General features: G+C 40.3%; 1 protein-coding gene across 2 annotated transcripts in view; it reads right to left on the reverse strand.

Annotated features, from left to right (window-relative positions):
• The window catches only part of CD5 (CD5 molecule), a 469322-nt gene that overhangs the window by 123584 nt on the left and 321303 nt on the right, over positions 1 to 24435 (reverse strand). For both annotated transcript variants that reach the window (XM_044083991.1, XM_044083989.1), the window contains one exon: positions 7597 to 7699. In XM_044083991.1, the coding sequence (XP_043939926.1) occupies positions 7608 to 7699 (92 nt within the window). In that variant the 3' untranslated portion in view covers positions 7597 to 7607. The remainder of the gene's footprint in view (positions 1 to 7596; positions 7700 to 24435) is intronic.

The following is a 24435-nucleotide window of genomic DNA, read 5'->3' on the forward strand; positions in this document are numbered from 1 at the left end:
CCCCAGAACAGGCTGGCACAGGGACTTTCCCTGCCTAGCTTTAGAACCCCTACATACCAAGCGCCATGATTGCTCTACCAGCTGGTACTGACTCCGAACATACTGGTGTCGCTGTGACAGATACATAATATGACTATCATGGCATCAAGCTGCATGACACAAGGTGCATGCACATCACCTTTGCATTACACCATTCACCCACTGACTATCACATGGATGGTAGTCCCCTACATACATATCACATTGTACATGTTTGCAGTACACACATATGTCGCACCCACTCCTGTGGTTACCGTATTGCCACTGTGGCGTGGATATCCTCCTACGTGGCCACACCTATCTGTACTGGGTGTGTAACTGGTACATATGCACCCATTGTACCTCTAAACTCAAGACATCTACACACATTCAAGGGTACACCACCCCATTTAGGGTGTACCTTACACAACAGCTACAGCTTTACATGCCACAACATTAACACGCCATGACGTTTACTGAGCTCCGACAGTTTAAATATGCGGCTGCACTACGGACACCACATCTGTACACATTTGCATACTACATACACAGGGGTGACCTCTGCTGATCAGACAGGGCCCATGTCCATAACATTATTGATGGATATACTCCTCATACACAACATAAGCAGAGGCCACTGTGAGCAACATGCTCATGGATATGTGCACACACGCCACAATGAGTGGTATGTGCTTCTGGGTTACAGTCCCAAACAGGACACTCACCATGCTGTGGAACATAAGTCCTCTGTACATCACGCAGGGACACTCAGTAGCACTGTTCATGTGATACCTCCCTTGGTGGTTGGGAGACACATGTAGGCCTGGGATCACTGCAGTGGCGGTACTGTGCAGTGGTGCAGGTGACACCTGGCTCTGCTCTTCACAGGACACTACCCTGGAGAGGTGCCACTAGTGTGAACACTGTAGTTGTGCTTACACATGGACTTGACAGACTGCATAGTACCCCACTATGCACCTGTGCAGCTATTACATGTCCTTTGTACATGGTTACTTGGTAGCCCTTCCATTTAGATTAGCTATCATGCTATTACTATGTCCCATACCTACAGGCCATATGTATCCTGTTATTGTACATACCAATAGACGATACCTGTGGTATGCATGATATGCCTGTTATGCTGTGTAGAATATCTGTCATATCTACCTATAATACTATACATTACACATATTTCACATAGTATCCCATAATGCAAAACATACTTGCTCAGCGGGACCACCTTACATATGTCATTAATGTTATTTACCCATACACATGCGTGCTGTGACAGTATATCAACAAATACTACCCCCTGCTAGGGCACGCCCTTGTTGGACATACCCAACCACTGACGGCGGTTGTATGGCATTGTTCTGTTTAATGGCCTCATGTAGCATCCCTTCTGGTGTCTATGCTGTGTACCTTGTGTCCCACTGCTGGATGCACAGATTCTACAAGCGTTAGTATGCTCAGCAAGACATCACTACATCAATACCTTTCCCCACTTTATGCATTGCGGACACATTTAATTAATGGAAACCAGGCTATACATACAGTAAAACTAATTAATACAGATCATGCTATACATAACCTTACATATCGGGCATTCTACATACCTTGTTGTCGTTACGGCATTTCGTTTCTATCTCTCTCACAGTGTTTCAATTGTTTTTCGGTATGAGCATATGGTTTGAATGTCTGGCAAGTCATCCTTATATACGTCGATACCTGAAACATGTGGATTCTTCCTGCCAATTGGTGTTCCTGAGTGACTAATTACTTGCATATCAGCTGTGCAGCTACTCCATTTGCCAATTACATGGCGGCAGTGGGGTATAATTGGATTCTCCACTTGGGCATTGCCTATTTACCCTACCTTCGGGGAGACGGTCTGTATTGTGTTTTGTTATGAGTAACTGCAACTGCTATGCATGGAGACAAGTATAGTTTGGATTCATGTCCCCCGTGGATTGTGTGTGACAGGTAGAGTATTTGGTTCAACATGTGGGTGTACCTGTCATCCCGACATCTGTTAATGGAGTATTGCAATCAATACCTGTAACATGGCTGTTTGTTCCATTATACAATGCCTGCAATTTTGCATGTCGCCTTTAATTGTGTCTCTCACACGGTATGTTGAGGGTTCTGCAGATGTAATTGACTGACTGGATGTTTGTGCTGCTATTACAGTTTGTATTGCTTTAGTTTCTAGTGTGGGGGATGTCGGTGGTTGTACGTAACATATACGGTTTGTGGGCCTTGCATGTCTATATAATCCGTATATATGTGTGTGGGCTCTGTCCCTGATTAGAGAGCTAACAGTTAGTAGACTTATGTTACGGGATTGTACGTTGGGCTGTTGTTAATTGGTTTCTATATTGTCTGCAGGTGAGCTTGCTACATGTATACCTCCGTAATTGCAGCGATATATCAGGGGATATGTGTAGGTGACAGCTATCCTTTGTATTTCTGTCCCAGATATTTGCAGTCAATGTGGTTGTGTTGTTAAAAGAGCCTGTTTGCCATGGGTTGCCACCTTATCATATGGTAATTGTTGGACACTTGCGGGACACAAAGCAGTGTTTACAGGCCAACATGTAGCCACAGTCAGTACACAGGTAGCACATACTTTTATCCTCACTACATACCTATTGTTGTGACTTTGGATACTTATCATATTGCATGTAACATTTAAGTTTCTTACATACAGGCATAACTATTAAATACGACTGTTACATTATATATGGGACATATTTATGTCCTACCATCTTGAACATTTGCCCTTTGTACTGTTTTATGTCAGGACACACCTGCCCAGGGTGGGGATGTCCCTCCTACTGTGGTACAGGTAGTAACTGTATGCCTACAGCTAGCTATACCCACACCTACCGTACTGGTCTGCCTCTGACTTGGCACCAACATACACATGTTGCGGACACACACACACATTACTGTCGCACAGAAATGCACACGGCACCCTCAACGCACACTAACACAGACTACGGCACTCACAGACACAGTTGAACACAGTACCTATCAGGTACCTCACAGTACCCATCAGCGGTGACTAACCATCCCTTCATATCATCATACTATTACTTGCGGATGTACTGTTCCGGTACTGTGTTCTATCGGTCTTTCAGCCTCGTGGTTATGCATGTTGGTATGTTACACATTCCATGGTTGGCGGTATCCTATTTATTTGTACCTCCAAGATGTTGTGAATGTCGTTGAACTATCTATCATATTTGCAGATATCGCTGAATCCATCTATATCACCATATATCCCTCTATTGCCCTTTCTATCTGTATTATATATATGCATATGTGTACATATATATATATATATATATATATATATATATATATATATATATATATATATATATATATCTGGCGGGGAACGTGACAGGCACACAGCACCACCATATGCTGTAAGACTCATGTACTGTTCAGGTGTTGGCATTCCGTGTTGCACTGGCTGTTGTGTTTACAATGTTTAAGAGCTGCCTGTGTAGGAGTCACACATTGGACCACCTATACATTACAATTTACAGGTGGTCATGTTTGTGTGCCATCCATTTTACTGTGTGTGCAGGTGGAGAGGTATCAGTCCGTAGGGGCCTAAATGGTCAGTGTATGTGCTATACGTTCCCTCTTTGCCAAGGCATAGGCATATTGGGCACGCCTCCATCTGCCTCCTGGGGCTGGTACAGTGTGTTCATGGTCTGAATCCCTCTGTGCCTGTACTGGCCTTGGCAATTGCGGTGGGCTATGAGGGTCTTCACCATTTTGTCCCTGCTGCAGCTGCTTCCGCAGGATCATATTATGTAGCATGGCACATACTATGACGATGTGGGCACACGTGCCTGGAGAGTACTGCAAGGCTTCACCAGATGTATCCAAGCACCGGAACCGTGATTTCAGCATCCCGAACACACGCTCTATGATGATTCTGGTTTGTGCGTGTGCCCCATTATGGCGTTCTTGCATGGGTGTGTGTGCATTTCTGATGGGAGTCATCATCCACGGCTCCAGTGTATAGCCAGCATCCCCCACGAGATGGCCATGTGGGATGTCCCCCTGACAAATACCTGATACAGCTGTGAGGCATGCCAGATATGGGAGTCATGGTAGCTTCCAGGGCTGCCAGCACACACATCCATGATAATGCCCTGGGCATTGCACATGACCTGGCAGTTGATGGAGTGGAATCCCTTGCAGTTTATGTAGCGATACCCTGCTCACCGGTGGTGACTTGATTTGTATGTGCGTGCAGTCTATCGCACCCAGTATCTCCGGGTATTGTGCCACATGGTGGAAGTGACGATATTGCTGGCCAACTCCTCCTGAGTTCTGGGGAAGTATATCTGCTCATTGGCATGTGGTAACATGGCATCCAGGAACTGGTGTAGTACCCTGGATGCTGATGCCTGTGAGATACCCATTATATCTCCAGTTGGCCTTTGAAAGGTACCTGTGGCCAGTATTCGCAGGCTTACACATACCTTCGTGTCCACTGGTATGGGTTCCCCTCTGTTGTTTCTGGTTCTCAGGCGTGGCTGGCACAGCTCCACTATTTGCTGTAAGATGTCCCTGTCCACCCTGTAATGCTCTACTATCTCCAGGTCATGTAGCCCCTGGTAGGTTACCCTTGGTCTGAACACTCTCCTTCTTCGAGGCCTGCGGTGGTTGTCAGCATCATCCTCCACAACACCGTCAGTCTCTTACACATGCTGATGAATCACAGCTATGGCAGCTCCCAACATGTACATTTTAAAAGTTCCCCGTGTGCAGTGTTTGGGAATACACAGGTGTGTGTTGGGTGCTTACACACTTTATACTATTGTGCTGTGAACACCGATGATGTCATTGGGTGTGTATGTACATTCGTAGCTACAGGTTATGTTATGTGTTTTACTGCCGGAACTACTATTGTGGTGCCTTTGGTGTTGAATTACATTTGCCTGCCGTGGATTACCTCTTGACCTTCCCTTTACATTTTTGCGCGTTGCACCTACCATTTTCTAGCATGCATCCTGCAGCCTACTTTCATTTGTGCTTTCCTGGACCTGGCGTATCTTGCATTATGTGTGCTACTGCCAGTCTGCTGTCAGTTTGCTTTGCTCTGCTGTGTCAGGTCTCCTATCTTTGCAATCCAATACCTCCCCTCCTTTCTTTGCATTCACATGCCTCCCCTATCCTGTTTTGCAGGTTTCTGCAAGTGGACTTGTCAGCTGCCGTCGATTGGCCTTCGTGGGTTGATTGGTGTTGATTGCTCATTTGCACTCCAATTACCCTACTTCCGCATTTCCTTTTCTTCCCCTGACCTTCCTGTTTCTGCTATTGTTTGCGGCGCGTGCATCCGATTACTGGGTTTCAGGCATGTTTTCATCCTCATACACATGCACTTTTGGCCACCATGTGTGCTCTCAGCTAAACGATTCCTCCCCACCCCTATCCTGCAGCTTTGCTTAGCAACGGACAGGCCAGATTTGGAATGCTCCAATGTGCTTAGTGCTACAGTGGCACACCCCTCTGCTGATGTCATGTATCTCCTCTGAGCCACTCCTCAGTGTTATACCGCTGCGCCGTATGGTACAACTTTCCTCCGGCGGGACATTTGTGATTCAGTATTATCTGCCTCATTTGCATGGCATTGACTACTAATTCATAGTTACCACGCCAAACACTATCGCAAGCCCTTAGCAACCCTTGCACCTTGGTTGTGGTGTTCCATGCCTACCATTGTGTGTTATGCTGTAAACCTGATTTCTATTACGTTGCGATTTTATGACATTTTTATATTATTTCTTTATGTTACAGCTTCCGCATACATGCCCTGCGGTTCTGCTGTGTGTTACTGTGGACATGACATTAAATGTTGTTATTTACATGTTGTGCATCTTTTCTTATGCCATTGGCTGTGTATTTCGCCATTGGCATATGTTCACGTTGTGATACCTGGGTCTGGCCCTCTTCCATAGCTCCGATGTTATGTTTGAGAAAATGTAAACTGTGTTTTTTGGTTTACATTTCCGTGGGCTTACGCTACGCCTGCACCACTTCATGAATCACTATATGCCTTCATTTGCATGGTGCAACACTGCACATGGGGTGATTTGCATACCTACGCCGGGGGCTGCGCAGATCTGGCGTACGCCGGTAGTGCACATGGAATTAGATTGTACCTGAATCACTTGGCGGCCATATTTGGCATTATAACGCCTACGCTATGCGTGCGCCTGGCACAAGCTTCATGAATCCCGGGGATAGCCTTCATCGGTGCAATAAAACAAAAACATCAATTGCTCCATTTTATAGTAGATATATAAGCAAGATTAGAGCTCATTGGCTGTTCATAGATGCTCATTAAGACCAGGTGGAAATAAACAACCCAATTTGATTATCCATTTCTTTTCTTACTAATACTATACTTTCTAATAGTAAAAACTTGACAAAAATGAAATACAATGAGCAGATGTAGTCCAGGCATCTATGTATTACACAGTCCTGTATTTCACATATTCCACTGTGGTAGTTATTATACTCTGTCCACCTATGATTACAGGCCACTACAGATATGAAAATATTTTAAAGTCTAGGAATGTCTAGTTTAAGGGAGTAGCAGCAAAGTTTAAGCAAAACTCTATGGTTTCAAAATGTAAATGTAGTCCAATATTACTTTGCTTGCTCAGCCCAAAAGTGATGATGGTGAGTAGAAAATGATTTTCCCATTGAATTATTTTAGGAGACAGAGAATCACCACTAGAACATGGTAAAGTGAGGAATGAGTGGTGTATATATATATATTGGGTGGCACAGTGGTGCAGCGGTTAACATTGTCAGCAAGACAAGCAAGAGTCTCTCTCGTTAGATTCTCGTTCTGGCTTCTGTGTGGTGTGTCATTTGCATGTTCTCCCTGTGTTGGGTTCGGTTCCCTCCGTCGGTTTCCTCCCACATTCAAATCTCTGGCGGGCTCTCCCGGGCCCCGCTCTAAAACTGGGCCTGTGGGAACCTAGTTGGAGTTCTCGTCATATATATATATATATATATATATATATATTTTTTTTTTTTCTGAGGTGTGTATGCTGTAAATTTGTATATCTATACCTATCTAACTCCATCCATATAGATAAAGATAGAAATGGATATAGTTTATATATATATATATATATATATATATATATATATATATATATATATATATATGTACATACACAGACACACAAACATATGTATATATTTACACACACAGACACTCGTACATATGTCTTTGTGTGTCTTCTAGACTGTAAATAATTATCACTGAACTTTTTCCTGGAGGGGAACTGTTTATTAACTACTTTTGTAAATGCTTTATGAATCACTCTGAGATTAGATAAACAAATCATTGTACATCAGAAAGATTAAATGACATGCTACTTATAAATGCAGAACTGCTCTGAGATTACATTGCTGTCTGAATGGGTTTCACAAGCTCAGACAACGCAGACCTTTCTTTATCTGATTATGACTTGCTATTTCAGATGCTTTACTTTCATTACTAGAAAATACAAGCTTGCTGAAAATACTCACTGTGCAGTTTCCTACAGTCTGCGCACATCGTAGAAGTCATATTCACTGTTGTCAGACAAATTCTCATGGGGCTGAACTGAAACAGTTGATATTCGCTCTAGTGCTGCCAACAGAAAGAAATAGGTTATAAGCCTGTTGTTGGAGATATTGAAAAAGTCACAAATATTACGGTCTTCATGTAAGACATTTTGAACTGTTGTATATCATCAATGAAACATGCAATCTTAAAAGTAGAAGACTAAATTGCAAATTTGGGGAATTCACAGCACTGGTAACTAGGGAATGCAGGTGTGTGTGTGTGTGTGTGTGTGTGTGTGTGTGTGTTTCTGCTTGTGCGAGAGTATCTATGCATTTGCAATTCATTAATTACAATGCCACATTTACAGAATTTTTCACAAATTATTTTTTTTCCGCACTGTATATATATCGTACATGCTTCGAGAAACAATCTTGGAGCATGCAACTTTAAAACATTGATTTTGCAGAGCGACAATAAAAAAAATGTGTATAGTTTCTGTGGGTGAATTATATGTACAACATTTGGTTACAGAGTCTCCTTAGGAGCCATCAGTTACAACAGAACAGATTATCTCCAAACTTCTGACAATGAGAGTTAACCCATTGATAATATGATGCTTATTCATTGTCTTATTCTTTTTCACACAAGGAATGCAGATAGATAACATTTACTGTAATAAGTTTCTGGTTATTACAGCAAGCACAAATTATACTTTCCTAACTTTGTATATGTTGCAACTTACCTTTTCCTTCCTTTATGAAGACATGACGTAAGTGTTACTCAGGAGTAAATTAAACAGCATCAGATGTTATGGTAAAATATTTACCAGTGAACATACACTACAAAGAATTGTGTCTGATGAATAAAAAATGATTTCAGGAGTCCTAGCTGAAGTGCTTTTTGTGGCCACTCAAGGTTTATATAACATTCCACCACTCTTGCATGTGTTGTGGTTTGTGGCATTTCTTACCTTATATTTAACCTTCTATGAAATACACCCAGGCCAATTTATTTTTGTAGCGACCTGTGATTTCACATCCAGGTTTACTTTACTCATTCTCCTATCCTTTTTAACCTTTAAGGTAACCGAATACTGCAGACAAGCAAATTACTGCACAGTGAAGGAAAAGTGAGAAAATGATTTTTGTCACTAATAACTGTGGTCTCACCTTTTCATTCACATTGATACATGTTCATTTTTTTGCTCCCTTTACCCCCACTGTCTAATGATTATCAGCTTTCTCCCAGCCAACTGGCTCATTACTTTCCTATTAGTGGGACAAGGGTAGACTCGAATGGCCTTCATTTAGACATTAAACTAAATAAAGCCCCCAAAAGCCATATCCATTGAAAAAAAATGTTTAATAAGTTCCACAGCAACCACAATAAAATGTTCAAGAGGATAAGGTGCTCAAACCAAAACCCAATAAGTGAAATAAAGCAGCCCAAACCAAAAAAACAATAAACAAAATAAAGCAGCTCAAACCAAAAACCAACAAATGAAATAAAGCAACCAAAAACCAATAAATGAAATAAAGCATCCAAAAACTTTTTATTGTGGTTGCTGTAGAACTTATTAAATGTTTTTTTTTGGTAGATATGGCTTTTGGGTGCTTCATTTCGTTTATTGGGTTTAGGTTTGGGCACCTTATCCTCTTGAACTTGTTGGTGCTTCATTTAGACATCTGTTAGGGGTGATGTAAGTGGTTTTCCTTTTTTTTTTCTATGTTGTAACTACTGTGCACACCTGATTAAGTACTGGGAAGGGTATGCAATGGGTTGGTAGCAGACAATATCCCCTCACTTTCACAAGGGGTGTTCTTTCCAAGTATCCCTGCCTCTTCTCTTCCTGAATCATGAATGGTGGTCCGCCAGGGAGATCACATGTGCTCCTTACTACATGCACCCCTCTCCAAGAAAGCTAACCTGGCTATACCCCTTTACTACATTCCTCTCCACCTGGCATCTCCAGTGTCTGAGCTGCTAAATGAACCCTGATAGTGTTGGTTGCACTCAGAGCTCCATCTCGCTGCACCCTGGTGCCAAGGGTCTTGACATCTCTTCACTTGCATTAAGCAGCAGCAGTAGGACTTATTCCCATATTCTATCACTTCCATGAAATAAATGACAGTTATCCATTCCATATTTTCCTCCAAACAGAGACTGAATTTTACTGTCTTTAGTATTTACACTGGAACAGACAGTTCAGCACATGTGGGAGCAGAGATGGTAGCCTTCCTTCTTTCCTCTGTAGGTGCACATGGAATCAGCACAGAATTTCACATGATGCAAATCAGTATGCTTCCATATTTCTGTCCTGGTGCCCAGCTTTATATGGTATTCGTTATCTATAAGTAATATGAAGACTTGGTGTGCTTCTGAAATTAGCACCTATATAGTTACCTATAGTTATAAGAAATATTTACCTGAAGTAAGCACCACTTTGGTAATGTGGATGCATTTTTAATTTGATAAGCCTAGTTTATTTGTTGTGAAAAATGTGGCTTTTCATATGCTGGCCATCTCTGTACCTGCCTGATCATACTACAGAGTAGTAGCCATATCTAGAGCTAAAATATAAGGTACAGACCCCCACCTCCTTAATGCTCCAAGTCCAAGAAGGAACAGTGGGTAGTGTTTGCACTGCTTCTTCTGATTAGTTCTTCTTCCTCCTCTTCCTCTTAATCATGTTTTGTTTTTAGTTTATAAGCAGTGAGTTTAGTCTACAGTTTTGCTTACTACAGTCCAGGAAAGAAATGAAAATGAATTAGTTAAGACACTTTTATGAAAGCACTGGCACTTTGGCGAGGGTTTACAACTACCCCATTGATTACGTAGAGGTACCTATATTGGATATTTTGTTTTAAGAATATTGGAAGTGCATTTCTTAACAACTTTAATGTCAGCATGAAAATGTGGTACTTCTATTCATTAAGTGACATTACCATTTTATGCTTGCAGTATACTATTATATGTGATTAGACCTGAAATTGTGAGCCAGTTGTACTATCTCCACAAAGATGCTTTAAAGGTTGGACAGTTATATACTCTTTTTTTTTGTGCTATCATTGTTTACATATTAAAAATAGATAATTCTTTATAAGAATATTTGTTTATCTCTGTATTCAGTACTAAAGCAAATAAAAAGGGAATGCAGTTCAAAAGTTAGATTGATAGACTGATAAAATAGGTGGAGTAACAATAAGAAATTTGATGGAGTGACACACACACACGCAAGGTGGGAAGAAACAAGCAAACTCAAAGCTAAAAAAGTCAACAAATGCAAGTCACTATTTTAGTGTAAAGTTTGTTAGCTTACAAAGATACTTCTTGTAGGAAGATTTACCTTCCAGGGATCCTCAGTGTTATGCTGTCAACGGAAATAGCCAGCAAACTTTTAATATCTTTATCCCCAGTATGAATGAATCAGAAAGCAAAATGAAAAAAAGAAACAAAGTCCTTTACATTATAAGTTCACTGTGTCAGGAACATGGTTGCATGCCAGTGAAAATGCAGAAGGTGTCATTTCTTGTTGACTTGTGCTGACAGAAGTATTACTTTAACACACACACACTAACTCTGTTGCTTTCTTTCTCTCTCTGTCCTGCCCTCCTGTCACTTTTCTGTGCGTTTGGGATATCAGTAAATTACCTGCTGAATACATAATGAAGAAAAATGAAAATGACCTTGCCTCTGATAGGTATCAATCTGCCTCTTCATTTACACTGACAGGTCTGTTTATATTCCCATCCCCCCAGACTTCCCATCATCTACACTAATGTCAGCTGTGCTGCTTTGTTTAAACATAACATCTTTATTGAATTATCACTTATGACATAGGCAATCCTGCATTTATATAAATGAAAACAAACCACATTGATATATTTTCAGTTGCAAACATTATACATCACATATAATCTTATATGCAGTCATTGTCATTCAACCATTACATAGCTCATTCAATTCCTGCCTTCCCTTTAACCTAATTCCTCCTCCAAAACATTATTCTGCATGCATTGCTCCTACAATTCCCATTTTTTAACAACAAGAGCGGGATCAAATCTGTCAGTACAGCTTAATATACTATTCAGTTTCTCTTTAATGTCTCTCACCATTTTGTCTGATCTCTTTTTGTTAATGTTGATCATCTGAATATTGCCCTAAACTGCAAATGTCAAAATTCATGATAGTCAAATTCCTCCCATCCAGTGCGCTCCCAGTGGCATGCTAAACCTTTCCTTATCCTTTAGCTTCCAGCACTGTGACTTGTGCATGCTCTGCTCTCTCCAAACAGCTTGAAACTGCTGTTCAGTTTCTGTGTGATACCCATCATTTTCTTTCTCACCTCTCTGGGTTAATGCTGCCCAGCTGCCGCTGATCACAAATGTGTTTTGAAAACTATAGGATAGCATAGCAGCCCCCACCCAAAGCATGCTTACCAGCCTAACAGTATTGTTCTAGGCAGCAGCAGTAGTTGTAAAAGTTCAGGGCAATCAAATTGTTCGTTGCAAGTCCAACCATCTATTTTTTTCTTTAAAACAGCAGTTAGCTGTGATCCCCCGCACAGCCTCCAAGTTATCCCACTGCTGATTCATCACTTCCCAACCTCGCTCTTACTTTCTTCAAATTTGGCACAGTCTTTTCCTCTGAGCCACTGACCAACATCCATTTTTAGGCCCCCAAAAAACACTGCTTATTGAAACAATTTCAAATTTTCCTTCTATCACTTTGTTTGTGTGGGGGTGGGGGGGTTAAAAATATTGCTCTAACTTCAAACAATCTGATTCCAAATTTTTAAAGCACCATTTTTAGGTTCATACTTCATGATCTAGATCATTTGTGGTTAACTTGTTATGTGCAAATGTTATTTTGCAAACAGCAATGGCAAAACCATATTGTAAGTCAAAACTGTACAACAGCATTCAGACTTCATGATGCAGATGCATGAGAAGAGTGTTTTTGTATGTTTTCTTTTACAAAATTATGAATCTACTTTTAATCTAGTGAATACTTCTCTGTAACTTCACTAAAGTTTAAAAATGTTACACCAGATATACAATATAACATCAGTGGAACCTCATTCATGAACAGCTGTATTATCCTGAAATACTTTCCATCATAAAAGTGATTTTTGGAGAAGAAATATAAAAAAACAATTACTAGAAGATCACATTTTGAGCTGAAGTTACACAATCCCACTTCAGACTTCTCGGTATAGACTGAGATGATTATACTTGTCTAGCTCTTGAATTCATGCTCATTATTTATTCAGGCCTTTCACATTACATACTTGAGTCATGCTCAGTGCTCATTGTCTTGGGTCACCTCCGGCTTGTATAACAAGTTTTAATTACAATTTAAACACTCATGCAGCCCTGTCAAAATATTACCCTTCATAATTACTATTTACTCCAAGGCATAGTATATTGCACATGTTGCATCATAATTCTCTCTCTATTTCTCCTCCTTCTTACTCCCCTTGCTTTCTTGTGCCATTTTGTTGCATTCCATCACCAATTCGTGAATAGTCAGCAACTAGATGTTTGTTCTTGTCATTACACTCAGATTTAAGGATAAAGTCCATTACCTATTGCATTTAACTGAAGTTCTGTCTCAGGTTCCAGATAGTCTTGTCACACTTAAGGCTGTATAAGCTTTATAAGGTGTAGTGGTGGGCTATTTGCAGGAAAATAAGAACCTTGTGAATCTGGGAATAGCACCATTATCATTAGCATTATCAAATGATAGAGCCTTGCTGCTAAAAGCAGTGTGCAGGCTATATTTGCCTGCATCAGTATTCCTAACCATCCCTGGGATTCAGAAATGAAAACTATATTGTCTTAAGTGAAAGTATGTGAGCAGCAGCCACGCACAGGGAGGGTGCAATTCAGTGCAATACAAAATGCCATGGCCTTCATACAATATAAATAATTGCATAATGACTTATGGAAATGGGCAACAATATTAAAATGATGGTCATGGTGAAAACAAATAAAAGTAACAATATGGGTGAACAGTTTAGAAATGTATAAATATTGTGTAATTAGATGTGACAGCTGCAGATGCAAACTGCAGTAAATCATAGAGTTATAGAAGAGAAGCCACAAAAATATGGTCAGCATAGCTGCCACTTTAATAGATGTGTAGATGCACAAGGCTGTTTTTGAAGCTGGTAGCCATGGAAGTATGTACCTCTGCCTGCAGTGCCTCCAACCATCTATCTGCGACTAACATTCCGTATTCTTTATGACATAAAAATAGTGGACCATTACCATCATGACAGAAGTAGCATGCAGCATGGGACTCATGGGATTCATGGAGTACCCATCAATATGGAAACCAAGGTGTATATAGCTTAGAAAATTTTGACAACACGAGTCTTCCAGTAACCTTCCAGCAGCCACTGGAGGACATAGTGGGTGTTTACCAGGCATGTGTCTCAAGGATGCTCCATCCGTTTCTTGATACTATGCCATAGCATTCAATGAAGATGTGGTTCTCACTCACCACAGAGGAGAAAAGGAGCAACATACAAGCATTTTTTAAGCAGATGGCATACTGGTAAAGGTCTTCACCTCCTATGCACAGGGTAGAAGGTTCGATCCTGACCTCCAATGAATGCCTGTTTGGAGTCTACATGTTCTCCCTGTTTCTCTGTGGGGTTCCTCCCACCTCCAAAAAACATGCTAAGTCTTTCCATTTCAAACTCACCAATGAGTGAGCAGCAGCACTGACTCTACATGGTGCTCCACAGGTGGAAGAGTTGTACAGACCAGCCACTTTGGGCATCTACTGTGGTGTGTAGTATCATCAAGATAGGAGAACAAGGATCACAGTTTGCATGCTGTGGCAGGGCTAGACCCTTGACAGTGTAAAAATATGGCTCTAGGTGATTTGGTCATGTTGACTAATGTTGCCAAAATGGGCATGGGTAGCTACTGGTGATAGGTTATGGACCCTGCCTACTCCGACCTACACCAGGGACCCATGCTAATGGTGGGATGGGTGTATGTGCCCTTATTGGCCAGTGTGTGCCAACCATAAAGCCCAACAGCCCTGGGTCAATAAGCTACTGGCTGGCCGTGGCCTAGTTGCCCAGCCTGGGTTACCTTGGGTATCTCTGTTGAGAGAAAGCTGGATGTAAAACTAATCAACCTGTCAAACATGAACTGATAATTGCTACACTTAATGTACAGTCACTAACAGGACACAGCTTGGAAGTGGATGCCACAATGAAACAGAGGAGGCTGGATATCCTATGTATCCAAGAGACAAAATGGAAGGGTAGTGCATTGCAGCCACTTGGCTTGGGATCCAAAATCTACTACTCAGGAGGGGGACAGGTTAGAAATGGTGTGGGAATTGTGGTGAGAGAGAGGCTTCAGAAGGCATTGAGGGATATTATCAGAATTGGTGACAGACTTATGGCAATCAGACTCCAGTGTAATAATAGGGCAGTATTCATAATTTCAGCCTATGCTCCACAGCAAGGTTGTGATAGTGAGGAAAAGAGTGCATTCAGTCAGCAGTTGCAGGACCTGCTAGATAAAGCAGAACAACAGGCGTTGGTGTTGATAACGAGTGATTTGAATGCACATATATGGACAGACGGAACAGGAGGAGGACTACCTGGGTCCACACTGGTGGGGCAACAGAAATAAAGAAGGAGAGGCCATTCTAGACTTCTGTCTGGCAAATGGCTTGATAGTAGCCAAGACATGGTTCAGAAAGAGAGACTGTTACAAGATCACATACAAGAGTGGTCAACATGCAACTCAGGTAGACTTCCTCCTAGTAAGGAAAGGGCCCTAGAGTAGAATCAGTGCATCTATATTACATAGTCGACACCATATGATCGAACTTTTAAAAGTTCAAAAATATAATAAAAAAAATAAACCAAAGAAAAAACCTACCTGAATGGTTTAAACAGGGGGGCAAGAACCCCTGCACCCCCACACCCCCGCTCTTTAAATATACCAACTCTGAGATCGCACTACAGTACAGAAAAGGGAAATCTTCCCATTCTGCACTGTATGGACATCTCCGTTGAAATGTTCAAACTTTTAAAATTTCGATCATATGGCGTCGACTATGTGACGTTCAAACTTTTAAGAGTTTGACAGCATGATACAGACCTGAATCAGTGACTGCAAAGTCATCCCCAGTGAAATAGTTGGCCCCGCGGCACAAACCACTGGTTGCCACAATCAGCTGCAAGCAGTGGTCATATAAGGCTCTAAGGTCAACAGAGACCAGAATGAAGACCTGGAAGTTGACTGGAGAAAAAGCATAACAGTTCAAGGAATTACTCAGAGCTCTAGCACCTCAAGAAAATGAGAAAATAGGTGGAGTTGAAGAAGAATGGCAGTGCCTCAAAACAGCATGTGTGATGACTGGAGAACAGATGTGTGGCTGAGCCAGATGTGGAACTAAGGTACATTACGAAAGCTGGTGTTGGAATGCAGAAGTCCAGGAAATCAAAAGAAACAAGTAGTGCAGGAAAAAGTGGGAGATAGAAAAGACTGACCAGACTAGGAAGGAATACTGGTTGGCTAACAAAGAAGCTAAGAAAGGAGCTGCAATAGCAAAGAACAGAGCATTGGAGGCACTCTACCAGCTTCTGGAAAGTGACTCAGTAGGTGGCACAAAGAAACTATAACAGGTTGCAAGGCAAAGACAGAAAGATAAAGAAAATAGTGAGATACCCTTCATAAGGGATGCCAGCAACAGCCTGCTCACAAATCCACAGGACATCAAAATGAAGAAAACCCCACAGAAGATGTACTGTCCCAGAAACAGCCTATGATGGTAGAAGAAGAGGAGCCTACCCTAGAATAAGTAAGGACAGCACTAAGGAATTTGAAGTCAGGGAAAGCAGCAGGCTCAGATGAGGTAGCAGATATGACTACGATGCTAGGTGAGATGGGGAGAAATGGCTCCTGTGGGTAATCATAGCAGTGTGGAGAGAAAGGCATGTCCCATATGACTGGAGAATAAACATACTCATGCCAGTGCACAAGAACAAAGGAAAAATCCACAACTGTGGGCAGTACAGAGGGATCAAATGCCTATCACCTTGCATGAAAGTTCTGGAGAGGGTCATTGATAAACAGATACACAGAGTGGTAGAAAGTAAGATGGGAAATGAGCAGTCAGATTCAGATCAGGATGTAGCACAACTGACCCGATGTTTGCAGTGAGAGAGATAGTTGAGAAGAAGCTGGAGACGAGGAAAGAGTCCAACTGGGCATTGCTAGACTGGGAGAAAGCATATAACAAAGTTCCAAGAAAGCTGATTTGGGCAGTACTGTGGTGGTTCAAAGTCCCAGAAACATTGCTAGAATTAGTGCAGGCTATGTACAAGGATCCAGAGACTCAAGTGCAAACAGTGTTCGGCCTCATAGAGGGGTTCCCGATGGGAGTGAGTGTACACCAGGGTTCACCTCGGAGCCCCCTGCTGTTCATACTGGTGATGGACTACGTTAGCAAACAGGTTGACAGGAACAGATCAACAAAGCTGCTGTATGCATATGATGTGACATTATAAAGCAGATTTTGAACAAGAACTTCAGCATAGGCTAGGGGAATGGAATGCAAAACTGAAGGCATATATGATGAAACTAAGCACAGTTCTATGGGCTAGGCTTGTAAAGACCCCAGGGCCATTAGCCTAGTACACACCTATGAACCTATAAGACAGTGGTAATATCAGCAAACTGGGAAGAACTGAGATAGAAGGGAAGATAGTGGAACAGGTAAATCGCTTCAAGTATCTGGGAGGGGTGGTTGAGGAGAAGGAAAGTCTGAATGAAGAGGTCAAAGCTAGAAGAATGCCAAAGGTGTACATGACAGTGGTGAGACCAGTACTACTGTATGGTACAGAAACCTGGGCAGGAAAGGCAGAGCAGATGAGGAAGCTAGAGGTGATGGAAATTAAGTGCCTGAGAAGGGTGGTAAGATGCACACCATGGGACAGATGAAGAAATGAGGACATAAGAGCAGAAGCCAAAGTAGCTCCAATTTTAGAAAAAAATCAGAGAACAGATTATGGTAGATTGGACACGTGCAGAAAAGTAGAAGACAATCTGGTGAAGAAGATTTGGAACAGACAGGAAGAAGGTAAAAGGAAATGAGGATGTCCGGCAAAGTGGTAGATCGATTGTGTGAAAGAAGATCTGCAACAGTCAGGCATCAGTGTCGAAGAAAGCAGGAGTGTGGCATTGAAATGAGAGAGTTGGTGACAGTTAACAATATAACCTGACCCTATGTAGAAAATAGGAAAAAGGAGGCTGATGATGATGATACAAACATTTTTGAAAAAGTACATTTCATTAATGTACTGGAAGCTATCAGATGAACTCACAAGGCAATAACGGCCTCACCAGAAGTACAAAGACAATGCTATATCAGTTGTAAGGATTCCACTCCATCAACTGCCAAATGGTCTGCAATTCACAATGTACAAAATACAATGTGTCATCAGGCCATCTAGGTAGTGCCTGCAGTTCCCAGATCTGGTACACATCCAACTTACATAACTTTGTGTGGGGTGCTTTCCAACAGAACCATCTTACTGGTTATGTCAGATCTGCCCTAGCACAATGACTGACGATACCAAAAGGAAATCCACAGATTATGGCAATGAGTGCATACATCATCCTGTCACAGACCCAGATCACTGTTGAACATGTGCTTGAATTGCTGAATGCCCACTTCTGCTGTCTAGATTTCTTCGGTGGTGCTTTTCAGTATGATTCTGAAACATATTTGCACTGTGTGCAGCATTACACAACATGATGGTATACAAACAGATGCAGCAGGAGAGAGACATTTGGAAAGAGGAAGCCCTGAAGATAGAGGCAAAAGAGGTGTCTGTTGAGGAGTCCATAGAGGAACTGGCTCAAGAGAATGACCATGCAAGGTTTAGCAGAGTGCAGTAGACCATGGCAGTAGCTAAGACATAGCATCTCATTCACAACTAGGGTTCAGATTAAACATAACATGTAACAGTAGTGGAGATGCATTCAGTACTACAACTAGAATATGTTGCACTGTGCATTTGATTGGCTACACTGTGCATCACACAAGGCAGGGCACAGTTGTTATTATATAAATGGGTGGAGTGGGCCACAATAACAGCTATAAACAATGGGCAATGTGTGTTTTGTGGTGAGGAATAGGGGTGCAAGCTAATGTGGGTGAGTGGGTGCCTCTTGGTCAGGTAAGTGTAGGGAGCCAGGACGATAGGTCAGGGAGAAGGAGATGTCTCCACTGTGATGTAGTACATGCCACCTGTATGCTTGCCAGCCTTTTATGGCATATATTTAGCACTGTACTGGGGCATGTTGGATAGGTTTAAGGAGATATGTGTGCTGATAATGGTTGAGGATGCCCCCTCTGGGGAAGGCACGAGCACAATCCATGTTAATCAGCGTATAGAAATGAAAAATAGGTACAAATCTATACGCTGATTAACATAACATTTACATACTTAATTGTGTAACCCCACCCTCTCCAATGGAATTGTGGGATGCCAACTTTCAAATGCAAACTGAACAGACAACCAAAATATGGCCCCAGAGTCCCCCTGCAGCCATTCCAATGTCCCATTACTTGGCTATTTCACCCCATTTACCATAAACACTGTAATGTGCATACTGCTTTACTTCTAAAATGATTTGGATTTTATTTTACATTTTATAACGCAAACACTAATGGACATTTGCTAAACAAAGCAATACAGTCTCAGAATGAAAATAGACTTAGCATTAAAACTTTTCAGCTCTTGAACACACACAATCACTGAAACAGCATTGAAATCCACATCAAAAGAAAATGCATCTGGCATTCGACTTACTCATCATGTGTATGGCAGTCATTTGTTTTTTGAGGAGTGAGACCTCTTATTCAAATTGTTTTATTAAGTCATTGATGATTTACTTTTTTGCAAATTTGTTGGCTTAATTTATTTTTTAATTTTGTGTATTGTTGGGCTGCTAATGTTGACAAAAACAATGGCAGATAAAGATTACCTTTGGGCTGTTTTCAAATTATGGGCCCCTTAAACATGAAACATACATGTGTTCTTTGATACACCTTCCTGGCTGTATTAAATTATATTCTTTGTATAATATAGCACACTTGTTAGAACTCATTTAAATTTGTTTTGAACATTTTTCCAGTAAGCAATGCAGATTTTTCCAGTAAGCAATGAAACAAAATGCATGAGCCAGTAATGACAAAACTGTCTAGTTCAGAACATTTCCATCATAAAAGTATACTCAAACTTCTGCAATCCACCACTGTCAGTAAATATGCACAATCTCTGCAGAAGTAAGTCATCTAAATAATTCCACATTAAAGAGATCTGTAATTAAAGAAGATGTTGCTTCTAGCAAACAACTTTATATTTCATTGTTTCATCTACAAGTAAAGTGCCTGTTGCCCTTGAAGAATAAATTGCCTATGTTACATAAAAAAGCTAGTAATATTTCAATAGGGAATGGATGGCAAACTGATAACAGGTTCATAGTTACTAGGTATCTCTGCCAAAGGAGGACATTCTCAGGACTGCAGCATCCACCCCCTTTAAAAGTACAACACAGTACAGTTATACCTAAAGAACTCTAAATGTACCCCACATTCTAAAATGCTCAAGCACAAGAACGAACTCTAAGAACTCTAAATGAAAAATGTAGCCACTATAGATTCCAAGATGGTGATTGTCTAGCGTACACCCTCTGCACAGAGCTCCCTACCTCAGTTATAGCTTCTTAGGAAAACTCCCTCTTTTAAGTGTCAATTTCTACGTTCTAAAGAAAAGGGAAAACTACTTCATCTTCAACTTTCTGGATCAGTGGTCTACTTAGCCACATCAGGATCAAAAGCATCTTATTTACCCTACAGTCCGGATTGGTGTTTCAGTCACGTGTATCCAAAGGGCCTAAAATCATCCTCTGCACACCCAGTATTCTAATTTGAATCAGTCAAGCATGGCAAATGAACTAGACACTATGGAGATACAAACAACAAAAGCAAAGTTATCAGCAATCTTCTCTCCAGAAAAAGAGGTGGTCTCAAAAAGACAGAAAATTAATAAGCAAACATCGGATCCCAGTAAAAGCAGCGCTAAAACCAAAGCTGAATCCAATTTTCACATGGACGAACTCAAACAGGCACTTCAACCTATTCATCTTGCCATACAAGGTTTTTCTGAACAACTTGCCAAGTTTGGAAATACTATTAACCAAATCGCTGACAGAGTGGACATCCTGAAACATAAAACACAGTCAAATGAATCCATAATTCAGACTCTATCTGAAGAGCTTCACGCCATAACTACATCTATAACTGAACTTCAATTAAAACTAATGGACCTTGAGGCAAGAAGTCGACGCAACAACATTTTAATCAGATGACTACCTAAGACTTATGAAAACCATGTCTTACTAACCATAACTAAACAGATTTTTGAGCTACTCCTGTGCTTGGATGGCTGTACTACTGACATAACATTGGAGAGAGCGCACAAACGACAGGACCCCACTGCTCCATGTCAAGTCTACACCAGGCTATTAAACTTCCAATACACTCAAAAAATCTTACTAGCTGCCAAAAAACAAAAATCCTTTACATGGAACAAACACAAGCTAACTTTTTCTCAAGATCTACCTCTCTCTATCAAGACAAGCAGACAAAATCTAGCTCCGTTTTGCGCTGAGTTAATTAAAAAGGATATCAAGTTCCAAATGCGATATCCGAGCATATTAATCTTCTTCTAAAATGGTACAAGATATGCAGTCAATTCTCCAAAAGAGGCAAAAGAAGCATTTTTCAAAGCCTTTAACAGTGCCCCAGTGTTGTAACATTCCTTGCTATCTAAACTTCATCAACTAAAGCTATGATGTGGCTTTCTATTCACTGGATAACATAGGATAACCTCCAATCACTCCTCTAGCGGTCAGTTGTGCCTTTCAAGCTGGTATAATGCTTCCTTTTCCAGTTTTTGGATTGCTGGATTGATACCCACCTTTCGACTTGGTGCTGTTTTGTTGTCAAGGGGGTCACTTTTGCTTTATGACTTCCAGTTGCTCTCACACAGAATACTCCTCCTTGTTTATAGCTCCATAAGGTGTACGAGGTAGTTCTACGTCTCTAAGCCTTGTGCTCTCTAGCCTGATTCTACCATCCCTATTATTCATTGAGCCTCCTGTGTGTTGTCAAGTGATCTAGAGGGCTTATTCCTCATTATCGGGGCTTCAGACGCTCATCAGGTAGGAACTCGAGAAGCTGACTGTTTATAGGTGCCCCTGTCAACTAGCACCACTTCTCTGAAGAGTGCTTATACTTATTAAGTGCCAGTCACACTCCAACAAGCACTTAACATCTAAAACAAAATCCCAAGTTGACTGTGAGTCGCTCTATCTGATTTATATACCGTATGGCAACCTCTTCATTTTGGCAAATTCCCTGTGGATCGTTGGTATCGTTTCAGCTAAAAAAACGAAAAGAAGAGAACTGCATAAAAATAACCAAAACGAAAATGAGCAGAAGAATCGAGCAGCAAGTAGCAACACCGGTGTACAAACGTTTAACATAGACCAAGTTTATTTAAAACGAGACATGTTTTCATCCCTCTTAATAGAAAGACTTCATCAGAAAAACAAATAAAAGCCAATTAAGGCTTTTTAAAGATTCCGCTCCTTTACAATCAAAACATTTGAGCCAATCACTTAATCGCATTTGGTATAATAAGGCTCAAAATTTAAAGAGCCCACAATGTGCAAATCATGATAAAATAACCATATAAATATACACTGATTAAATAACAACAAATAGTTAAGTAAATCCATAAAAAGAAAAAAAAAAAAAAAATATTAAATGTTAAATTGATAACTGTTGTTAAATTAATAATTAACGCAACTCTAAACAGAATAGCACTAATCCAGAAATATGAAACGCACACAAGTGGTAAGCCCTACTACGGGCATTTAAACACACTGTCATATTGTAAAATGAGCCAATTAGACTAATACATATGAACAGACTAGTATATATATAAAGTCTATGAAAAAACAAATAAAAAATTAGACAATAAAGTTAAAAAAGTTAAAAGGCAGCTGTCTGTCAAGTCATATGATGTAAAGTTAGTGCACTCTAAGTAGTACCAGTTAATAAACTATGACTCTTATTGTCTTAGACAACTCTTGAGTTTCAAAAGACAAGATATATTACAATTGTCATTAAGGCCAGGGTAACAAAAAGCATTTAACAACAGTTGCCATTCAAGTTCACGACATTCTAGTAATATAGAAGTGGGACCACCTCTAAAGTCATACAACAATTGATCAATGGCTAAAAAGTAAAAAGAGTGATCAGGTTTAGCGTTTACGTGCTTAGCTAATGCATTGTCAGTCTTATTTTTAGTGACCGCATAAGTGTGTTCATAAATCCTATCGTGGATTTTGCGGTCAGTGTTCCCTACATAAAAGACATTACAGATTTTACACTTAGCTAAATAGATAATGCCCTTAGAATTACAATCTAGTCTATGCATGATACAAAATTTTCTACTTCCAATTTCAAAAAAACTACTGTTTTTGACATATTTACATATACTACAGGAACCACAAGGAAAAGACCCACAGATTCTATTGTTCACTCTAGGTTTTTTGCATTCAAGGAGGCTTTTTAAGTTGGCACCCCTTCTATAAACAACTATTGGTGACGGTCCAATTCTCTCTATCAATAAGTTGTCCTTGTGCATTAAGCACCAGTTCTTGATTAAAGACCGTTTAATTTGGTCACTGTCATTATTAAAGGTTGTAATAAAACAAGACCTATAATGTTAGTTTGTTTGACCAAAATTAGCCGTTGGTTCTTTAGTGTCCATCAGGACGTTGTTAGTGAGACCATCAGTAAGATCAATAATGTCAAGCATGCAAACTGTAGGATTTAACACCTCGTTATTAGAGGAAGAAAAAGGTAGTATAGGATTAAGTAAGCCTATCTTACGTTTGTTTGTAACCTCAACAATAAGTTCTTGAACAAGGTAGGTAGGATAACCTCTATTCAAAAACATATTCTCTAACAGTTGGCATTCAGCCAGGAAGTCTGTTTCTACAGAACACATCCTGGCTGCTCTAACAAGTTGTCCCTTGACTATAGACAGTTTCTGTTTAAAAGGGTGTGCACTAGTGAAATGTGAAAAAGAGTTACAATAAGTTGGTTTCCTGTAAATAGTAGAACACAACTTGTTACAACCAGACACTTTAGATAGTTTTACATCCAAATAGTCAATAGTAAATGAGTCAAATTTATGTGTAAAATGAAGGAATGGAGTAGTAGAATTAAAGTAATCTAAGAGCCTATCAGCTACAAGACTGTCACCATTGAGGATGATAAATGTATTATGTAATATATCTTGTCTTTTGAAACTAAAGAGTTGTCTAAGACAATAAGAGTCATAGTTTATTAACTGGTACTACTTAGAGTGCACTAACTTTACATCATATGACTTGACAGACAGCTGCCTTTTAACTTTTTTAACTTTATTATCTAATTTTTTATTTGTTTTTTCATAGACTTTATATATACTAGTCTGTTCATATGTATTAGTCTAACTGGCTCATTTTAAAATATGACAGTGTTTTTAAGATGCTCGTAGTAGGGCTTACCACTTATGTGTGTTTCAAATTTCTGGATTAGTGCTATTCTGTTTAGAGATGCATTAATTATTAATTTAACAACAGTTATCAATTTAACATTTAATATATTTTTTTCTTTTTTTTTCTTCTTTTTATGGCTTTACTTAACTAGTT

This window comes from Protopterus annectens, chromosome 9.part0, assembly GCF_019279795.1.
Source record: "Protopterus annectens isolate FY-2018-M chromosome 9.part0, PAN1.0, whole genome shotgun sequence".
NCBI lineage: Eukaryota > Metazoa > Chordata > Ceratodontiformes > Protopteridae > Protopterus > Protopterus annectens.